At 39.8% G+C, this 20,744-nt stretch overlaps 2 protein-coding genes across 14 annotated transcripts in view; one reads left to right on the forward strand and one right to left on the reverse strand.

The window, feature by feature from the left end:
- COL9A1 (collagen type IX alpha 1 chain) overlaps nucleotides 1-6,880 on the forward strand; it is a 96,516-nt gene extending 89,636 nt beyond the window's left edge. For all 9 annotated transcript variants that reach the window (XM_083431591.1, XM_083431592.1, XM_083431593.1 and 6 more), the window contains 3 exons: nucleotides 846-1,034; nucleotides 4,254-4,331; nucleotides 5,926-6,880. In XM_083431591.1, coding sequence (XP_083287717.1) covers nucleotides 846-1,034; nucleotides 4,254-4,331; nucleotides 5,926-6,107 — 449 coding nt within the window. In that variant the 3' untranslated portion in view covers nucleotides 6,108-6,880. The remainder of the gene's footprint in view (nucleotides 1-845; nucleotides 1,035-4,253; nucleotides 4,332-5,925) is intronic.
- Nucleotides 6,881-7,855: 975 nt separating this feature from the next.
- The window catches only part of COL19A1 (collagen type XIX alpha 1 chain), a 178,937-nt gene continuing 166,048 nt past the window's right edge, over nucleotides 7,856-20,744 (reverse strand). For all 5 annotated transcript variants that reach the window (XM_083431524.1, XM_083431520.1, XM_083431522.1 and 2 more), the window contains 2 exons: nucleotides 15,164-15,241; nucleotides 7,856-14,956 (listed from right to left, as the gene is read on the reverse strand). In XM_083431524.1, coding sequence (XP_083287650.1) covers nucleotides 14,820-14,956; nucleotides 15,164-15,241 — 215 coding nt within the window. In that variant the 3' untranslated portion in view covers nucleotides 7,856-14,819. The remainder of the gene's footprint in view (nucleotides 14,957-15,163; nucleotides 15,242-20,744) is intronic.

The following is a 20,744-nucleotide window of genomic DNA, read 5'->3' on the forward strand; positions in this document are numbered from 1 at the left end:
TTAAGAATATACTAACTTTACTACAGCAGCAAAAGGGGGGAACTACTGGAAACATCATGCCATATCCCAAGCAAAAAATAAATTAAAAAATTCATCTTTCACAGTGTCAGTGTGTGGCCGATACGTTATCACAGGACATTTCAGATGGGGAATTAAAACAAATTATCATGCAAGGGATTCAGTTTCCTTTCTGCTCACCGCTCATAACCTTTCTACCTGCATATTTGTGGCAGATGCATGGTAAATGCCCCCCCTTCCATCTCCTTGTCATGGAAATCTTCTGCTCCCAGTTTTTAGGAAGTATTTAAACCAAGGAATTGCCACATCTAATATAAAACCTAATACAGTGGTACCTCAGGTTACAGACGCTTCAGGTTACAGACGCTTCAGGTTACAGACTCCGCTAACCCGGAAGTAGTACCTTGGGTTAAGAACTTTGCTTCAGGATGAGAACAGAAATCGCACGGTGGTGGCAGCGGGAGGCCCATTAACTAAAGTGGTACCTCAGGTTAAGAACAGTTTCAGGTTAAGAACGGACCTCCAGAACGAATTAAGTTCTTAACCCGAGGTACTACTGTACCAGAAACTTATCTGAAGTCTATTGCGTCTCATCAGAATTGTAAGAACCAACTCTTTATTTATTCATAAAAAAGCCAATAGGCATCTAGTCCTCGTGGTTGCATGGGATTGAAAATGTTGCTTTTTATTAAAAGGGTGATGAGTAAAAAAAAAAAAAAAAAAGCAACCACCAAGAAATCCAGATTAATATCTTTGCAGTTGAATACTACAAATGATTAGATTAAACTTAGTTTGTAATTTATCTTCATTTCTCCCCCACTTAACAGAGCAACTGGCTCAACTGGCTGCCAGTCTTCGGAGGCCGGAGTTTGGTGCTCCAGGCCTCCCAGGCCGCCCTGGGCCACCGGGTTCCCCTGGACCACCTGGAGACAATGGCTTCCCAGGGCAGCTTGGGCTTCGAGGACTGCCTGGCCTTAAGGGTCCTCCTGGAGACATTGGGCTGAAAGGCCCCAAAGGTAAGAGACCAATGCATGCTTACCTGGGAGCATCGCTCCTTGAAGTCAACAGGACTCAGCCACAAGGAAACATGTATAAGAGAGGGCTGCTCCGTGCTAGGATTGCATATAAAACACACCGAAGCTATTTGCTGTGGCGTGATCATTACTGCATGCAGTTTAATGGAAGTTTGTCTACCATAATGGATCCGTCACATACAACTGATACATATCGATTCAGCTTTGTTCATGTTCTTGGCTTTGATGCCAGAAATTGTTGTTCCTTTCTCATTTTTGTTCCAGGAAAGAGTACAAGCAAATTTCTTCTTTTTCCCATTATTGACCTAAGTATGTAACACAGCAAGCACCCCTAACACACTGTGTTCTTAATTTCTGTGTTTCCCCTGTGACTTTTGTCTGCACACTCACCTTCTTGAGATTTCATTCTCTGCTCTTCTTTTTCTTGGTCAGTCCAATTCTGCCAGATGCCCTTGTACTACTTACTATCTCTTATGAACCAGTTGAGAGTCCCATGAGTAACTGAAATAGGCAGAAGGTATTACCTCTATCTATGCCAGAGTCCTGCTGCAGAAGGGTACCTGGGCCTGCTGGAGCATCATGCAAGAGAGGCAAAGTTGGATATTGTATGAGGCAGGTGGAAATTGTGGCAGATTTCTGCTGGAACCAGATCAGGGCAATCGTTGCCTCAGGTCTTGCGACACACGATGCTCACTTACATCAATTCCCTTTAAAATAAATGGGCCATACAGTTGTGTAACTAGCTGCAGCCATGATCATTTTAGCTTCCTGTTTCTGAGATGAATAACCCGACTAGGGAGATATATATTTACTACTTTTTTCCCCACAGTGGCAAAGAAAGAACTGAGATCACATAGGCTATATGCACCATAATCCTCTGCACGTTCACCTGGAAGAGAGCAATGCTGAGTTCACTGGCATTTATTCCATTAAGTGTGCACAGGCTTTGCAGCCCTGGCAATAGAAACAGATCTCCCCCTCACCTTTCATTGTTGCATTCAGAACACTCTCCAGTCCCTTTATGCAGAATTTTATTTCGCTTCTCTTCCCAGGCCCGGCTGTTTGTGCTCGTTTCCCATTAAAAACAGAGCACATTCATCCTTTGAATGTAAAGTTTCTCATCTGAAACTTCTTGCTAAGCCTCAACATGACATCAGGCTAGACAGGGTTGGGATTACACCAGTGTGGCATTTTAGCAAGGTTTGCATGCATTCTCTGGCCCACTGCTAACTTGAAACTTAAGCATATTGTTACCATGGATCTAAGGTGTCTGGGAACATCACCTACTCTAGTGATGCCATTAGCCCTAGGGCTTTTGTCACTAAAGGGCACATTTGCAAACCTCTGAATAGAGCAAAAGGTGTTGGGAGAGCTCTTTTAAAAATGTGTTTTGAGAAGCCCTTTGGCTTAGTTCCCTATATTGAACTTTGCTTAGAATCACAAATTGCAGAGGGACCACTATGGAAGAAAACCACACTTTTCAATACTGTAGTTAATCTGGAGACCTGCTAATTTAATGTTTCATCTTTGTTCTCCTTTGACCGAGCCACAAAGCAAGGAAGGACTTGCACCTGCCTCTCCCCAGCCCTCTGTCAAAAAATGGGTGACAAAATGCCAAAAATGAAAGAAATCACATCACTGGTCGTAAAGCAGTTTCTGCTTAAGGCCGTATTTTATTTTGGGTTTGTAACAGCAACCTTTAATATTTAACTTATTTTGTAGATGTGAGATGCTTTATTTCCCCTTGTCTTGAAAGCATCCCCCCCCCACCCTCAACTGCTTTTTGCGTGCTTTTACCCAGTTATAGACAGTAAACTGCTCCATAGGCAAACCTGGCTGCTGTAGTTTTGTGAGGTAGGCTAGGGGTTTTGAACAGAGCAACTCACCTTTGCAGGAAAGACATGACAAATAAACCGCTACAGAACCAGTTTTAGGTGTGCAGCAGTGCCTTTGTAGAATGATGAGCCATAGTTTATTGAGTGCTGATAAGACTGTGCTCATGGGTAGCCAACGGTCTAGAACCAGCACCGAGTTCAATTTGGCCTGCCACTGTGAACTTTTCTAAAGTGATTAGAGCACTGGAATGCCAGATTGTGGATAACTGGGCCTGGAAATAACAATTCAGGCTGCTGGCTCAACAGGAACAAAGATCTGTTTGAGCACAGTAACCGTGTGCCTTGGTCTTTGCATTCCAAGAGCAGAGGTGGCTGAAAGAGGACAAAGGAAGTGAAATTAACAAAGCTTAGATGAAAATAACTTGATCTCTGGCAACCTAATAATTACTTTGGGACACAGTAATCAGCACCTGGAAGAACCCACATACATCTAAATGTGGTGGAACAGGGGATGACTCTGCAGAATGAATAAGAACGGGATGCTAAAAGCTGCTAATTATGCTGCATAAAAGGGGGGAGAAGGCAAAGCTTCCCAGCAATCTGGTTTCCAGAGCCAGCACACATTAGGATGCAGCAAGTTGGGATGCCTATAACAAAATATGATACAATGGTGTCCCATCAACATTACTGCCAATAGCTATTACAAAATGTCAAACTCTGGGCAGTTCCCCAGAATCGGGCCATGAAAAGGGGAAAACCTGAGGTAGAAATAAATTGTGATGACCTCAGAGAAGGTGCACAGCAAAGAGGCCTCCACTTTATTTGCCACCAAGGTGAACACGCCAGACAGAAAACTCCCTAGGGTGGCAAACTGGTCTCTGGTTGCCAGCATTGCATAGCGCAGGTGATCTTTCAAGTTAGTCATTTCAGAAGAAGCCTACTGTTTACAGTGTAACTATTCCTGTTTGTTTTTTTAAATGCTTAACAACCCAAATTTTACATCCAGGCATGTGATCCACTCTCGTGTAGTGATGTGATGCAGAAAGGGAAGAAGGGGGTGGGGGTGGGGCAAGATTAGTGGGAACAAAAAAACAGCTATAGAAAGGCAAAGTCCCTGCTTGGAAATTGGATCTGTAATGTGTGATTATAGAGATAGCAGTCAGTTCTAACTGTGGGGGAGATTTAGTAGTGGGAAGCTACCCTTAAGGACATACGTATTTAGTTTAACTGAATCTGCTCTGCTCTAAATCTCTGTTATTGCTTGAGCTGCGGATCATTTGTCCTGTCCACTGATTTTAAGTGTCCGTGTGTGTGCAGAACGTTTCTTCATGCAGATTGCACATAATGTTCCATTAATACGTTTTAGGTGAAACAGGTGAAAAGGGGGAGAGAGGATTCCCAGGTCGAGGACCCAAAGGCTTACCAGGCACAACAGGACTCCCAGGTAAATACTGAATTTTGCTTCTAGGATAGGGGTGGGGAACCAACAGCCCCCCCTCCCCAGATACTGTTGGACTCCATCTCCTGTCAGCCCCAGCCAGCGGTCAAGTATGAGGGGAGTTGGAGCCCAGTGACACCCAGCAGCTACAGATTCCCCACCCCCACCTGTGCTCTAGGAAATTCAAGAAGTGTTTGTGCAGCTGTGCATGAAATGCTATATTTAACAACCCTGGAAATGTGGGTGTCTGTCTGCAAGGGAGTGAATGCTTAATTACTAGGATATGCATACAACTGCCCCCCCATCCCATGTCTCAATTCCTTTCACCCTTCTTTTTTGGTAATGCTGTGATCTCCATGATCAAGGCAGGCAGTGCATCCCCTTGAAACTAGCAGCTCAGCTTCCAAATTATGGCTGGTAGCTCTTCTCAAATGGTCTTTTGTGCCACTGTTTGTTACATCTTCAAAACTGTATGGGAAGCTCTCAATTGACTCATTAATAAAAGCCAGCCTGCAACTCAGAAAGCCACAGAATAAAATTTTAGAATCAAGTTCCATAATACTGCCAACATTGCAGGGTGTGGTAAAATAGTACAAGGTCGGAATCGAGAACACAATGATTAAGTTAAAAATAGCAAGTTGGCTTCCAGAATATATGGCATGCTTAAGGATTTGCAAATCCTTTCGATCTGATTTTGGTTGCAGGACTCTTTAAAATTTAGCTTGCTGTATTACTGTACCAATATGAAGCACTGCAGAATGAGAAACCCTTGCTTATAAATGCAACACAAGTGCCCTCTAGTGGTAACTAGAGGTAACTATGACACAAATAATTTGCCATATTAAAAGTATGGATTGCAACTTTTAAGGACTGTGTATTTATATGAATTGCATATACTTCTATAAATACATTCAAACTATTTCTATTCGTGATACGCAAAACTTTTCAAGTTGCCTTGATTTCTTAACAATCTCATCCCTCTTCCACAATATTATGTTTTCTATGAACAAGATTTATTTCCAATAACACTATGCAGTCTCAAAAGCAGCAGCTCGAGGGAAATTAATGCTCTGCCAAGGAAGGGCAAGACCCTGTGATTTTTGCAAATGCAATCTCTGCCCATCAGATTGAACATGGTTGAAGTAGATGGCCTAGTTTACTTGAAGGCAATTTTGGAAACAATTTTTTTATTCAGGGGCCATAGCCCCCCCCCTGAACATGCCTTGAACACATAAGTTCCCCATTCAAATCTCTTCCCAAGAAAAAAGTCACTGTCAGCATAAAGCAGTTCCTTATGTTTGTTCAGACAAACTTACCCCAGATATCTAATGCCAATGTGTTTTCAGTATATTGCTGGTTTATTTATTTTTTTAACGTTTCTAATAGTTGTTTCGTTTGCTTTTAATGAATAATTCTATTGTTTTATCCTTTTGTGAACCAAAGAAGGGGAAACCTGATTAGGGTCTTCTCCTTTGGATGAGGAGCTTCTGTTTTGTACTGTATTGGAAGCCAATATTCCATGAGACACGTGGTTCAGGCTGGTGAATATAGACATGCGCGCTGAATTCTCCTGATCCATGTGCTGCATCTCCCTCTGCAGGAGAACCAGGCAAACCCAGCTATGGAACCGATGGGCGAGATGGTGACAGAGGCCCACCTGGAGCAGGTGGCCTACCGGGCATTCCTGGGCCTCCAGGGCCCCCTGGTCCTCCTGGTTACTGTGAGCCATCAGCCTGCACTGTGCAAGCAGGACTACGAGCGGACAATGTGAAAGGGCCGTGAAAAGTGCAAAAGTTTGCAACGTGAGTGTTTGGCAACAATGTACTATCTGCACATATATTTGACAACAGAGAGAAAACAGCAGAAGAGATGCATACAGTAAAAACGTAAGAGAATTCCTCTATCCAAGGCTTGACAAGACTTTGCATGCACTGGTTGTCCCCTCTTCAACCTGTACAAACAGGTACATGGCAACTATTTTTTTAAAGTGATACCTGATGGCTTTTCTTTTTTATCATGGTGAAAGGCCGCTGTGTCTTTTTTAAGACACCTTCCCCAAATACTATTATTATTTCTTTCTCCTCTTTGTATTGTACTGTATTACAGCATCAGAGAGAATGATGTAATTCAGTTGACTTTATCCAAGGCAACTGTAAAATTGTGGTTGTTTGCATTCACCTTTTTCCCTGTAGCTTCCTCTAATTTCAAATACACAGATATGGCCGCCATGCAAAAACATGTGAAATGCTTTTGCACACTGAGAAGCTTCTGTAAGGGGGTGAATGCCACGTTACCCATATAATATATCATGTGAAGAAACTGCTACATATAGAAATTTTAATTTTCTGTTCCAACATGTATTGAATTCTGTTCAAAGCAACACTGTTGCCAACTCCAGCACGTGTCTGAAATTAAACAAAGAGGCCAAAAAGTCACTGGTAAAGGAATCTAAATCTTTGGAAACAGCGAAGATTCATAGCCAAATTTATTTATTTTAAATGATCTGAAGTCACATCTCTGGTTGTATAAAAGTTGAAATAAATAATGTTTTTTAACCCCTTTGCATTTTTTTTTTTGTATGAATGGTAAACACAAATAAAACAAAGAAGGTAAGCTTTCTTAGAAAAGTCCCATTATATGTTTGGATAACATTTCATTTCTCAAGGAAACAAAGTGCATTGTATGAATCAGTCTACTGTGTAAATTTGTTTTACAATTTATATATATATTCTTTGATCTGTCATCTTGAAAGACAAAAATAAAAGTGCCCTTATTTTAATCTTCATTACTTCCCCTTCTCTATTTTGCACTTAGAATTTTTCAGAAAAGGAGAATTTCTTTTCAGGGAACCAGGTTTAATGCAGTTGCCACCAGAAACATACTGTTCTTCCGATCCCATTTTTAATCCATTTCTCCTGTCTTAGGAAATGGTGGCCATATCCACACTAGGACATTAATGTCCATGTGGGTCACTATTTCCATGTGCACATTTATGTTTTCACTGTGTTTTCCATCCGCACTAGTGGGCAGTGTTTGGTGGGATGTATTCACACTGTGTGGTGTTGTCACCTCCCTTCAGTTAGTACTTTCCTACCCACAAGTAGTACCAGAAACCTGAGGACCATTGTAGCTGTGCACGCAGGCACAGTATTTGTTTATTACTGCATGTGTGCAGCTTTTCAAGTTAAAATTTCAACACAAGTTAAAATTACAATTTTCGATCTACCAGATTTGCACAAAAGAGCACTTTAAAAAAAGGAAAAAGATGAAGTGTTGCTTCAAGACAGACAATGATTTGAAAGCTTTTCACATGAAAGAGTGTTGCTTCCTTTCATCATCAAGTTGCTACTTACATGTAAAGAAGCATAAATTAAATTTGGCAGCAATAGTCCATGGGAGAGAATGCTTAGACTGTATTCCTGTGCATTGTTACTTCCAAGTGCTATTCAGACCAATTTACTTTATTTCCATTTTGATGGCATGTCAGGTTCAAGATGAAAATAGGAAGAAAAGCAACCCTAACGTCATGCTTAGATCAATTAAGTTTTATTTTAACCATAGCAATAGCGCAGAAATAAACAATGAAATTATCTGACAAGAGAAATAAAACTGTTTTTACAAATCCAGTAACATAAAACAAATTTACAAGGAGGAAAATGCAAAGTCCATCAAAAATGCATAAAACAGAATTTGGTTAAAATTCTGGGAGGAGGAAATCCACACGTTTATAATGTGGCTTTAAATAAAAATGTAACTACCTGTTTACAATTATAGATACACAAGAAACATACCTGATAGTATCAGGCTCACTTCAATTCAAAATTCATTTAAGACTAAAGGGACCAAGTAGATAAAATAATCTGCTTAGCATGTGCAAACAGCTGTACTTTCCATTTGTGGGCAAGATGCCAACAGAACCTTATAGACAGGTTTTGAAGACTAGTGCTTAGTTATTCAGAAATGAAAGGCAACAATAAAACATAAACTTCCACAATTGAAATAGTTGAAAAAAAGTATTGACAAAGAAAAATTCAGAAAACCATTTAAATGCATTTGCTTTTCATTAGATAAATCTGACAGCGAACAGAGCTTACATTCTACGACAGAAGTGGGCTTACGCCCACTAAAATATTTTTTTGAGTATACTTAACTCTGTTAGAATGTGGCGTTCATGTTCGTTCTCCTAGATTGTGTACATGGATTTGGTCTATTTATATATAACATCTTTCCTTGCAATTCAAGATTACACTTGAAGGCTTTTCAGCTAATCTGGAAATCTGCACCATTATCATAATGACTTTAAGTTCTGTTAATGGCGATCAGATGTGCTGAAAACTAGCTTTGACTATCTAGAAAACATTTGCATACCTTAAATAAAAGGAAGATTTAGGACAAAGGGAGAAGGGAATAAAATGTCCTCTTATTAATCCCTGAAACCAAATACACTTTTTATACAAAAATACTGATATTAAAATGTTAATATCAAAGATAAATAGGCTACACCTTCCACATAATTTACAAAGCATGTTTATTTCTGCAAAAAGGAAAGAGACTTACTTCTTCCATAATGACATGTGACACAGTGTGGGAGGGAAGAAGAGCAGTTTAGCACGATCCCTGCGAGGATCCCCTCCAGCTTGCGCCAAGTTGCGGGCCTGATATGGGCTACCTGTGATTTCATTACCTACAAGCTACATTATAAACAAGTTGAATCATAAATTGTGATTATGTCACAGTCGTTGGTGGAAGAAGAAGCAATGCAACTGAGAATTATCCAGCCAAAGTTAAGCACAGTCAAGCCCCATGAATTCCAATGCTGAAAAACAGTGGGACTTCAAAGTGGTGGTGGTGGTGGTGGGTGGGGAAACTTTGCCTGAATTGTTCCCTGTATTCATCAAATAAAATATATTTTTAAGACCAATAAAGAAAAAGAAATCTATTAAAATTAAGGACACAAAAATGGAAACTTAGTGCACTATATAGAAATAAACTTTTCACCATTTCCTGCCTTATATACATTTGTAGAATTCAATCCTTATTTAAGTGAAATGCACAAACAAAAATGTGCTTCATGCCACCAAGTGGACTTTAGAGGTATAGCACAGACCCTGAAGAACTCTGCAAAATTTTAACATTAACTAACCTACAGTAGCTTTACAAACCCAAATACTTCTAAACACAACATTTGTTAAAGAGAATTTGGAAGCAATCCTAATGAATTTTGCGTCAGTGGAACTTTTAAAATAATCTGATGCGAGGAATAAAAACACATCTCATTGTATTCTACATATTACTTATACCACTAAACCAAAATACTTTATTGTAGCTTCTCTAACATTCCTACCATTTTGAGAGCTTTTTCTAGAGACAAGACCGTGTAACTGTTCAGAAAAATTGTGCAAGGCTATGCACTAAGCTATGCCACCAAACCTGGGTCATGACCAACAGTTTAACGTAAAGCAGGAACAAAGATACAGGTGGGAGGCAAATCATTATGGGCTTTGCGCAAAACGTTTTGGCCACGTTCATCAATGGGCTCAGAAGAAAGGCAAAATATTATGGAACGCCTAGAACCCTCATCCCCAGGTAATCCATTTTAAATCACTAGATTGCAACTATACACCTGATCCAATAAGGCACAATTGGGTTGACTCAATTGTTGCTTGCTTACTTGCTTGCTTCTCCTTCATTGGACAGTGAACTGGATCAAAGTCTGAAATGTTGCACACTGTATGACTGGTAGCCAGAAAGAAGTTTTGCATGAGCAAAGGATCTTCCCTTACAGATAGATAATAGGCTTGTGCAAGGCACCATGATGGGAACACGCACCATTAAAATAATACATGCAGTAGCCTTCAGGTCTGCACATAGTATTCCTTCTCCAGAGATATTCTTGTGTAAATAGTAAACAGATGACTAGATGTTAGAGGTGGGGGAAGAAAAGGGGACACTGAATGTAGTCTCCCGCTCTACAGTACAACGTCTGACAGTGCTGTGATGTTCAGCTCCATTAGAGTGGATGACCAGGCTGATTTTTATTTGCTAGTGTTTGCATGGAGTGGGAGTACTGTGCAAAGTGTTTCTCAGTTTTAAAAACCACTTTCATAACCAATAGGGAAGGACTTGCAAGCATAAACTTGTTGCTGAACATGGATTCCATTTGCGGGATTTGGCTGGCAGTGTTCCATTCTCTTTTGGTTATTCATTGTGTTCAATAGTTCCAGGAGCAAGATAATTTTCTTACTGTGTTATTTGATTGGTTTGTTTGTGTGTTTGTATGTTGTATTTGCTGTTTAAGTTTGCTGATATTCATATATAAAATTGTTAGAGAAAATATTAGAACAGGAATATGGAAATAAGAGTTTAACTTAAAATGACAAACAGAAGTTGCAAATGTTTGGTTTCTGGCACACACAAGATAAAACAGGAAAAAACCCACGGAGTGCTCATTTCAAGACACCATGCGGCCTCGATTAAAACAGAACAGCTACAGAGTTATTCCTGATTTGTTGCATTTAGCTATAAATACAGAATGTGCTCCACATCTTAAAAACTGAGTGAAGACACTAGAAGAACAAAATACACTATTTCATATACCAAAAAAAGTTTTGTTAATGCTTTTCAAAAAAGGAAAGCATTAAAGAAAAGAAAAATGATTCAAAGTGATCTGAATGATCCAAATTAACTATTAAAATCATTAACATGTTGGAAAGCTTTTTCCAAGTACTTAGACACAAACAAAACTATAAACAATGTGAATTTACAATATTTTTCCCCAAAATATATAAATGTTCCTGACAAATTCAAGTAAAGTAACCTTTAAATAATACTGCCAGGTACCTTATCAAAATTTTAGTTCAACTAGCTAAAACCCAAAATATACACACAGCACCAAACAATATATCAACTGAGCTGCTCTGATTATTTTTCCAAATCGGAACCTTTCTACTTAATCTAATTAAATACAACTCGATATTTTCGTTATTTTTTAAAGCAAAGTCTAAAAGAAATTCTAAATTTAAAATACTGAGACTTTTTCAGCAAAGTTTGGAATCGCTGGAGAAGTTCATAGAAGACAGGAGTGACAACCCGAATATGAAAAATGCCCCTGCCAAACAATATATCTGTCCTGCAGTACATGCAACCATACTGAAAACAAACAGGATAAACCCAGTTCCCCCCATCAAAATAGTGTTGATGTGACTGCATTCTTTTAAAGCAGGCTTGCTGAAGCTCAGTTTAGACCAAATTTTAATTCCAGGGAATTTAATAATTTTGAGCACATCTTCCACACTTCAGCTGTCTTAATCTCTATTTTTTTAAATAAAGGGGGGGGGGCAGAAAATATATATGTAAAAACTTGGGAGCCAATCCATCCTTCCATCACACACCATTTTTCTTCAGGGTCATGTGAGAGGAGTAGATTGCATTTACAGCCCTGGAAGACTGGATCTACACAAGAGAGTGGCCCATATGGGTGGCCTTCCATGGCAGGTACTGGGTGGACCCATTGTCCAGTGCTTGTATCCAGCCAATGACAGGGAATTGGCGGTGGGGAGGGGCAGAGGGAGAGGAGAAAGTCTTCACCACCAAAGAGCAGGGCTTAGAGCTGCACGTGGTGTCTAATTTCACCGAATCATCAGTATAATTTCTTGTAAAACAGAAGGGGGGAGGTTTTGGCATGGGACGTGGAGAGAAAGGGGGTGGCCAATAGAGAAAAGTGAGCCCACCTAATTTTGCTTCTAGTACCTGGCCACCATTAGGCTTGGCACTGCCTATAAAGGGCCCCAGTCCTGGCCACAGCTGGCATGTGCTTTCTTGATAGTTAGGTTACCCCCAGGGGAATGCAGTCCTCAACAGCAAACTTGTTGCTGAGCCCTGCTTTAGAAGATTCCATTTTGTGCAGCTACACACACACAGGAATGGATCATGCCCCAACATGTGTGTTGTGGATCATGACGACAATCAAATAATAATGTGCATTGTCTTGACTATGGAGAGTGAACAATGAGGCTATATATTTTTTTTTTGTAAAAAAAATGCAGCTCATGCCATTATAAGCTATGGTGAGCTGTATTGCTTAGGAGGAAGAACATGGAGAAAGCTCAGATTGTGCATAAAGATGCTGAGATTGCAGAATGTGGCCCCTCACAGGTGAGACTGCACTATATATGTTCAGACACACACACACAATTAACGGCAATGTGAAAGTGGCCATAGTACTATGATACACCTATAGATATCTCCTGCATTTGCTTGGGCTAGTTTCACTTCTTTCTGTGCTAATATATATACATATATACACACACACATGTACCAACCTACAGTAGGTGATCACTTCATGCACCTGACGAAGGCTATGTCACCGTGATATATTGTCTTTAAACTGCCACTCTTGTTTTTTGACATCACACTAACATGGCTACCTCCGTGGATTTTCTCACATTCAGACTCCCATGTTCTCAGAGAGCTCAGACAAGACACTGTGGATCAGGAATAGCCAACATGCAGATGTTGTGGAAAACTCCTGTAAAATCCAGCCAGCATGACCTACAGTCATTATTGGTGGGAGCCATGGTCCACAGTATATGGAAGGGACCAAATTGTCTACCCCTGTTCTAGGGTTGTAGCCATGCTAGTTCTACTCAGAGTAAACCCATTTAAATCAAAGAACATGACCAATTTAGGTGCATTAAATTTCAGTGGGTCTGCTCTGAGTAGGATTTTGTTGGATACAACCCTTAAGAGTCTAAAATCTTTAAGGGCTTCCTTTAATAAGAATGGCCTGCAATTGCCCTGATTTTAAGAACAGCATAAATAAAGTCCTTATTTTCTTATTTCAATTATAGGATTAACTTGCACATAGGAAGTGGTCTTCGAATGATTCCCAAGTCCCATCAGCAAGGACCTGTCACTTCTGTTGTCTTTGACTACCCTTCCATTTCTTAATGGAGTTTTGATGTAGCTACATCTCTCCCAAGAACAGCTGAGGACCACTGTCTCCTAGAGCAATACCTATTTTAAGAAGCATCTCCCTTTTATTCATCCTAGAAGGCAGAACTTTAATTTACTGATGCTATATATCTGCTCAACAGTTCTCTTTCCCTTCACTGTGTATGGTCATTTTATCCTCAAGTAAAACAAAGTGTCAATCTGCCCCAGCCACTGAATATTTCAAACAGAAAGGTTGTTTAATACTACAGGCTAGCCTAGCCTGCACAAATGTTGTTGAACTTTGAAACTCACTCTAGCAAAAATGCTAACATTGGACCATTACTAGAGTCCGAAATTAATCAATGCAAAGGCAGACATCATTCATGAAATACATGGGTACTAGTTCAAGCTACACCATCCTCTTCTATCTGAACATATATACACAAACTTCTCAATGTATTATTGTCAGAACTTTACCTGAGATAAAGGCCTTGGTATATTTAAATAAGGCAGAAGCCCCCTGACATATAAGCATGAATAGCTGAAGCATAAGAACACAATTCTATAAGGTGGTATCTTCTTATGGCTTTGCCCTAATGGAAGCACTTCCACTTGCACAAAGGCAGGAGCCCTGATAATGGATCATCCCTACTACTACAATGCAACTCTGGTGCCCCTCAAAAAGTTTCTGAAGGTTGGGAAGCACCAGCTATAACTGGTCAGGGAGACTTGCCTTGCAAGAGAAGTGCAAAGGACTAGAGCAAAGCCAAGTGAACAATACGAAGGAGCCATTATCAACAATCTACTCAATAACTAAGTTAGCCTTCCATAATTAAGCCTTCAATAATATGAAGCCAGCAAGTACATTTGCCAGGAAGTAAGCTCCACTGAGACCAATGTGCGACTTCCAGGCTCTGTCTTGCATTAACCACACTCTCACCCCCTGTGTCACAATTAATGGGAGAGAGGCTCAACAGCTCCTTTTCTTAAAAAGTTTCCTATGTGAAAAGTGCTTCCAGAAATTTAATAAATTTCTTGCAAAGTCTACAATACTGCACAAGGGCAGAAGGAGCATGAAAAAAGATCAGCTGATTTCTCAAAGAGTTGCTCAAGGAGTCACAAAAGCTTCAACACTCTGGATGCAGTTTTGCAAGCAGAGCTTTGGGTGTTATGTATGAACTCCAAGCCATCAAGATACGGTAGCCAGCAAAAGCTAAAGAAGATATATGACAGTACATTTTGTTTTGCAAGTATTAAGGTTAAAAAACCATTAAGAGGTCAACAGGCCATCAGAATGCAAGAAAATTGCATTTTGCTATAGAAAACTAGCCTAAAATTATAAACACATGGAATGAACTCAAGAAAACAACATCTCGGCATTGGCTTAACTGGAAAATAAACATTGTTCCATTGAGATGCTCTGTAAAATGCCTACACACAATATCATGTATATAGACCAAAAAAAGGTACCAAGTATTTTAAAGCTTAAATTAGGTAGGAGGGCAGGAGGGAAGCAAGGAAGGGGTAAACCAGGAATCAAAGTACTTCCAGAGAAGATTTTCATTTGCCAGTTGTTCGTGGTTGAGTTTGAGAGACGTGGTAATAGCAATCTGCTGGGTTGCATCTTCCTGATGGCCCAGGTGGGCCATGTGGACCTGGTCCTCCTGGAGCTCCAGGTGGTCCCGGCATACCAATGACTAAGCAAATAACAACAACAGCAACAATATTGTAAAGCCAGCTGCATTTACTGGGTCGAGACGCTTTAAAAAGTAAGATCAAAGGCATTTCTTTCATGCACTAAAGGGCAGCTTATATGCAACCAATCTTAGAAGTATCACCCCCTCTCACAGTTCTTTTGCTAATCTGCTGTTCTGGTTATGATAAATATGAACTTATGTTTTTACCTGAAGGGCCAGGTGGACCAGGATCACCTGGCAGGCCAATTCCAGGCTCACCTCTTTCACCTTTCTGTCCTCTGTAGCCTATAGGAGATAAACAAAAAAGGAATAAGAGTGCCCTGAAATCACAGAATATATACTTTTCCTAACCTCTTTCCCAATATTAGAATGATAAAAAAATATAACTCCCTCCCACAGTAATGATGGCAATTTAGATAGCTCTTTTTAAAACATTCCTTCCACGAATTCCTAATGAAACTGAATGGATCATGAGATCCAGGGGCTGCTTGCTAAGTCCCCCTTTCACAATCTTCTAGAATTACCACCTGCCTTGATTTGCTCCTCCTAAGAGTGGATTAGAAACCCTTCACCGAGGATGACAGCAGGCATCAAAATGACTTATTTCTCTCTCTTAACACTTTTAAACAAACCCGATAATAAGTTTTGACTGGGAGTTGACAGAGAATTGCATACATCCATAGCAAGTGTGGCGCACAAGAAACATAATGGATTTCACAAAGTATTACAGTAGGAATCGTAAACCTGAAAATTAGGCACCATCAAACTTTTAACTTACTTTGAAATAAAAAGTGGAAAGAGGTTTGGGGAAAAGGGAGCTACTGTAAGAGGAATGGGAGGGATTCATGCTTGCTTTGAACATAGGACTCCTAAGTTCAAATCCCTGCTTTGCGTGCTGGGCCAGGCCATGCGTCACTAGAAGCCGGTAAGTATTATAGTTACAGCCATTCTGGGGAGGTTGCTGCAAAACGCATAGCTTTTTCACATGAAGATGTGCAACATGCAGCCTTGCTTACCAAGTGGATCTTCATTTTAAATGTTATGCTTGGAGCTAGCATAGAGACCTTCTATGTGATGTAGAGGACTCATGTGGAAAGTGGTACTACTAGCAGAATGAAATGGCATCCCCAAAACTTCAGCCTTTTAACAAGAGAGAAAGAGCTCGCCACTCTTGATGACCCGTTGCATGCATGTTTGGGCTGAAGTTGGGTCCTGGGTCTGAAAAGGCTGATTATTATTTAGACTTCTTTGGGCTTTTCCCCAGGGAAGAAGCAGCCGAGCAAGCAAATGGCAGCCAGCAGACACAGTTGCAATGATGTAGAATAAATAGGGGTAGCCAAATGTGGAACCCTCCAAATGTGGCTGGACTACAGCTGCCATCATTCCTCAAGTGTGACCATACCAGCTGGAGAATACTACATTATCTGGAGGGCACAACATTGGCTATTTCTGAATGTTATAGCTATCAGCAAGGAGGAAACCCATGTTCCTGACAAGAGAGAACATTTGAGGCACATGTCTACCAACCAGAGTTTCCAGTGCCAGGTAGGACATCTGCTTTTTAGAGTTTCTGGATAGAGGCCATTAGAAGAACATGAGTGTGGATCAATATGAGTTTAACTAATGTTACCTCAACAGTAATGGGCCCCAGAAAGCTTATAGACTAGCCTTGGAGTTGTTCTATATGCCACCTAAGGGGCTAAACTCAGGAAACAGAAGGATAAATTAGATCTACTTTGAATATCTCCGAGATCTAATGGTAAAAACGTATCACAAAACACATAAATACTTCTTGTTCAACAAGTTGATTATGATATAATTGCTGCCATCGCCTTTGATTTTAAAGCACAAAAACATGGAATTTTTGTTCACCTACCACAATGCTCCAATGTCCCTCATAACAACTCAAGAGATGACTAAAGCTCGTATTGGGAGAACACGTAACATGCGAGGGTAGCATGCATGGCACCACAGAATGGACCAATATTAACAGACAAATAAGCAGGCACTGGAACTGAAAACAAAACCTTTTAAAATTAAAAATGCAATAAAAACAATGGGTGGAATTCAAGGTTAGGCCTACTCAGAGCAGACACATTTAAATCAAGGAACGTGACTAAGTTAGGTCTACTAATTTTACTCCGAGTAAAAGTTAGTTGAACTCCACCCATTATCTTCATATGTTAGTTGTGAAATCTGTGTCCTTTGGGGTAGAGCTGTACAAAATACTGTTGACCTTCAGTTTGCCAGAAATGTGGTAAACTTTGTTTTAATTCCTACTCTTTCACACCATAATCAGGGCATCTATTGCATTTCCCAATTGTTACACCACCTCGATTTTTTTTAAAGTCTTACAATAAGTAGCATTTTTATATGATAAAAAAGCTCTGTTGAGCTATACATTAAAACAAAGAGGGCAATCCTGCTGCACATTTATCTGTAGAATCTCTACATGCACCATCCATAAAGAAATAAAACAATATTAATAATAAATTGCCTTCAAAATTCCTATTTGTAATAACATGTACAGAATGAAAATGCATCACAAGGAATCAATACAGGCTGAGAAGTTCTGTGTACATTCAAGTAATTAAAGAAAGCTAATAACTATCCGCTCACATTTTAAGGTTATGAATGGTGTAAAACAAAGCTCAGTTACATATAAACCAATGCTTTTGTACACCGCTGAGTAACAAAAATAACCGCACATTTAATAAAACATTTCATGAACAACTTTCTAAACTTCTTTATTTTACAGAATCAAAACAGTGAGAAAAAACATTTAGATATGTATTAACACCACCATTAAAGAACAATCCAAAAACAGATCTCTAGCAGTACAGTCGATTTTACATGAGGTATATTTTACTAATGATTAAACTTCTGGAGTTTAACTTCACAGTCTACCTGAGTGAGATTTTAAGTTCGCTTTAGAGCAAAATGATTTACAGCTATGAAACAAGGTTCTTAACAGGCTGGGCAGAAGACTGGGCTCCCGCACTTTCAATAGTTCTACACAAGAGGGAATTTCAACAAGTTTAGCTTTTTATTAAAGATACAGAGGCCCTATCCATTTTTTTTCATTTGGCTATATAACAAAGGTGTTGATTTAGCACCTACACCAACTAGTTATAATGCTGCAGTAAGTATAATCAGAAATTTGCAATGTTTAATGCCAACATTTACAGTAAAAATATATTATTATTTTTAAAAACATATCACATTACTGTAATCTCTCAGCCCATGAGTGCATACTGGAAGTTTAAAAGAGAATTAGGCTGTGATTTCATACAGCCTAATATTACTTGGGAGATGTGCTTACATCTGAGTAAATGTGTCTAGGATTGCACTGCAAAGGACTGGTTCAGATAAACAAGCAGTGCTTATCTCAAAGTGACTGTGTATACATGCCCACTTGCACAAACTCGAGTGTTTATCAGTCATGCCCAGGAGAACAGCTGTACCCATGGCTGTGGAAGTCTGGGGTGGGGTGAGCCACTGAGACTGAGGAAATGCCTGCTGAAACTGCTAGGACCCTCTAGAAATTTCTTTAATGCTGTGTGTAGAAAACAAAGTTCAATTAATGGCATTAAAGAGATTTCCATTTATGTCCATTTCTGTATTATGCCATTGAGAACATACACCTGTTGCTCTACAATGTTGTTAAAGAAAAAAATGTACAGTGGTACCCCAGAAATCGATCGGAATCCATTCCGGAAATCCATCCGACTCCCAAAACGTTCGGAAACCAAGGCGTGGCTTCCAATTGGCTGCAGGAAGCTCCTGCAGCCAATTGGAAGCTGCGGAAGCCATGTTGAACATTCGGGTTCCAAAGAACGTTGGCCAACTGGAATACTCACTTCCAGGTTTGTGGCGTTCGGGAGCCAAAACGTTTGACTCGCAAGGCGTTCGCGAACCAAGGTACGACTGTATTGGACTGTGAAGATTTTTGAAAACAGAACCCTCTTTAGGTGTTCAGCACACTGTTCACCTTTGGGTAGTTTAATAATACATGGCTCTCTTACGGATTCTTGTTGATAATTAGATTCAGAGGCTCAACAGACATAGGACCCTATGCTACCTCATACCTTCCCTAAATGTTAATCCAAACCACATAAAACTATATAATTGTAACTACAGCTATTTTTCTAGGAAAAAGAGGTCCCAGAATGCATCAAGAATGTTTCCCTCATTCTCTCAGAATGGCAATGGCCCTCACCTGAGAGGTGCCAGAACTGAGTTCTGGTGGTTTCTGGCTGAACCCCAACCCCCCTTGATTAAAACCTTCCAGAGAGCAAGCTACATGCTCAGGACTCTTTCATGCTCCAAGGCACCTTAACAACTCTTTTTTTTGGGGGGGGGGTAATCTATGAACATGCAAATCTTTTGAAATATATTTTTATATTTATGTTCTGTGTGAAGCTAGCTCAGAACCTTCTCATTAATCCAAAAGCCATATACTGGGGGGGGGGGGGCATTTTTAGACAGTTTCCCTTATGATCCAGTGTTACCTGACATACATAGATATTTGATCAATGAACAAAAGAATTTTCTTTATACTAACTTTTATCCCAGTAAATAGCAAATGGACATATAAAGTTTCCTGCTTTATCTCTGTATGTGCAAAATAACTTCCCTCAAAGCAGTCATATGGTTTAGTAGTTGCTTGATGGCTGGTATGTTTTGGCTTTGGGAAGAGTGAATGAGCCTGAATATTGTATCTTGTAGACAACAAACAGCTGGGAGCGGGGAGCTAAAGGCATATTTTGGTGGAACTAATATTGCTTTAGACATTTTCCTTTAGTATTTTTTCTCTAGTTTTGACCCACTGACCCTTTGCAATCACTACGACTTGAACTTTGCCAGAAGGAAAACCCCACAAAACATTCTCTTGCATACCCCGCAACCACAATAACTCTGTTTCTATGTTTATTGCTTTATTATAAAGGCAAAATAGTAACAGTGCATGGCACCATTTTAAACGGTTTTAATTTTGTTCATTGTCTAAATTGTTTCTCTATAACCAGGCCTGTGGCTGATTAAACATTCTACAGCCTTTTAAATGTGTTCACGGGAGCAGGGTTATTGGTTTGTTTTTCTGCTTTTACTTTTTATTACACATTTTGCATTTTTATCTTGTGACCTTCAGATAAAGGATGGTATGCAAATTTAATTAATTAATTAGTTAATTAATGATAATAATAATAGTTTATAAGGAAAGAGGCACTGAGGCCAAATCTTCCACATATGGCAGATAATTCCTTTTGCCACGAAAGCCCTATTCTCAGATTTATGGGAACTGACAGTGGTTATGAAATGATGGAATTCTGCACACAATCAAAGTTATTTTGTTATTGCTCCATATGAGGGGGGTGGTAAACCCTCGTGAGCACAGGCTCAGATTAAACCTGTTGATGTTGTTTTTAGGGTGTTTCCATGTACATAAAAAGAACAAGAAAAGCTGCCTTTTACTGAGCAGTCTACACTAACTGGCAGACCCTCTCTAGGGTTTCGGACAGAGGAAATTCCCAGCCCTACTTGAAGATGCCGGGAATTGAAGGTTGGGGGCTAGCACTGCACTGCCTGTACTACAAATGAGCATGGCCCTGGTTCTGGGTGCAGGTGTTTCTCCCCACCCAGTGTAACCTGATGTGTGTTCCAACAGTAGAAACCCAAGTCTGCATGTGAATAGTAGCTACCATGAGATTTAAAGCAGCTCTCTTTTTTAGATCTAGAATATTCAGCATGCACACGTAGTATTACATATTAAAAAATAAGGGGATAATTC

This window comes from Podarcis tiliguerta, assembly GCF_965153285.1.
Source record: "Podarcis tiliguerta genome assembly, chromosome: 3".
Lineage (NCBI taxonomy): Eukaryota > Metazoa > Chordata > Lepidosauria > Squamata > Lacertidae > Podarcis > Podarcis tiliguerta.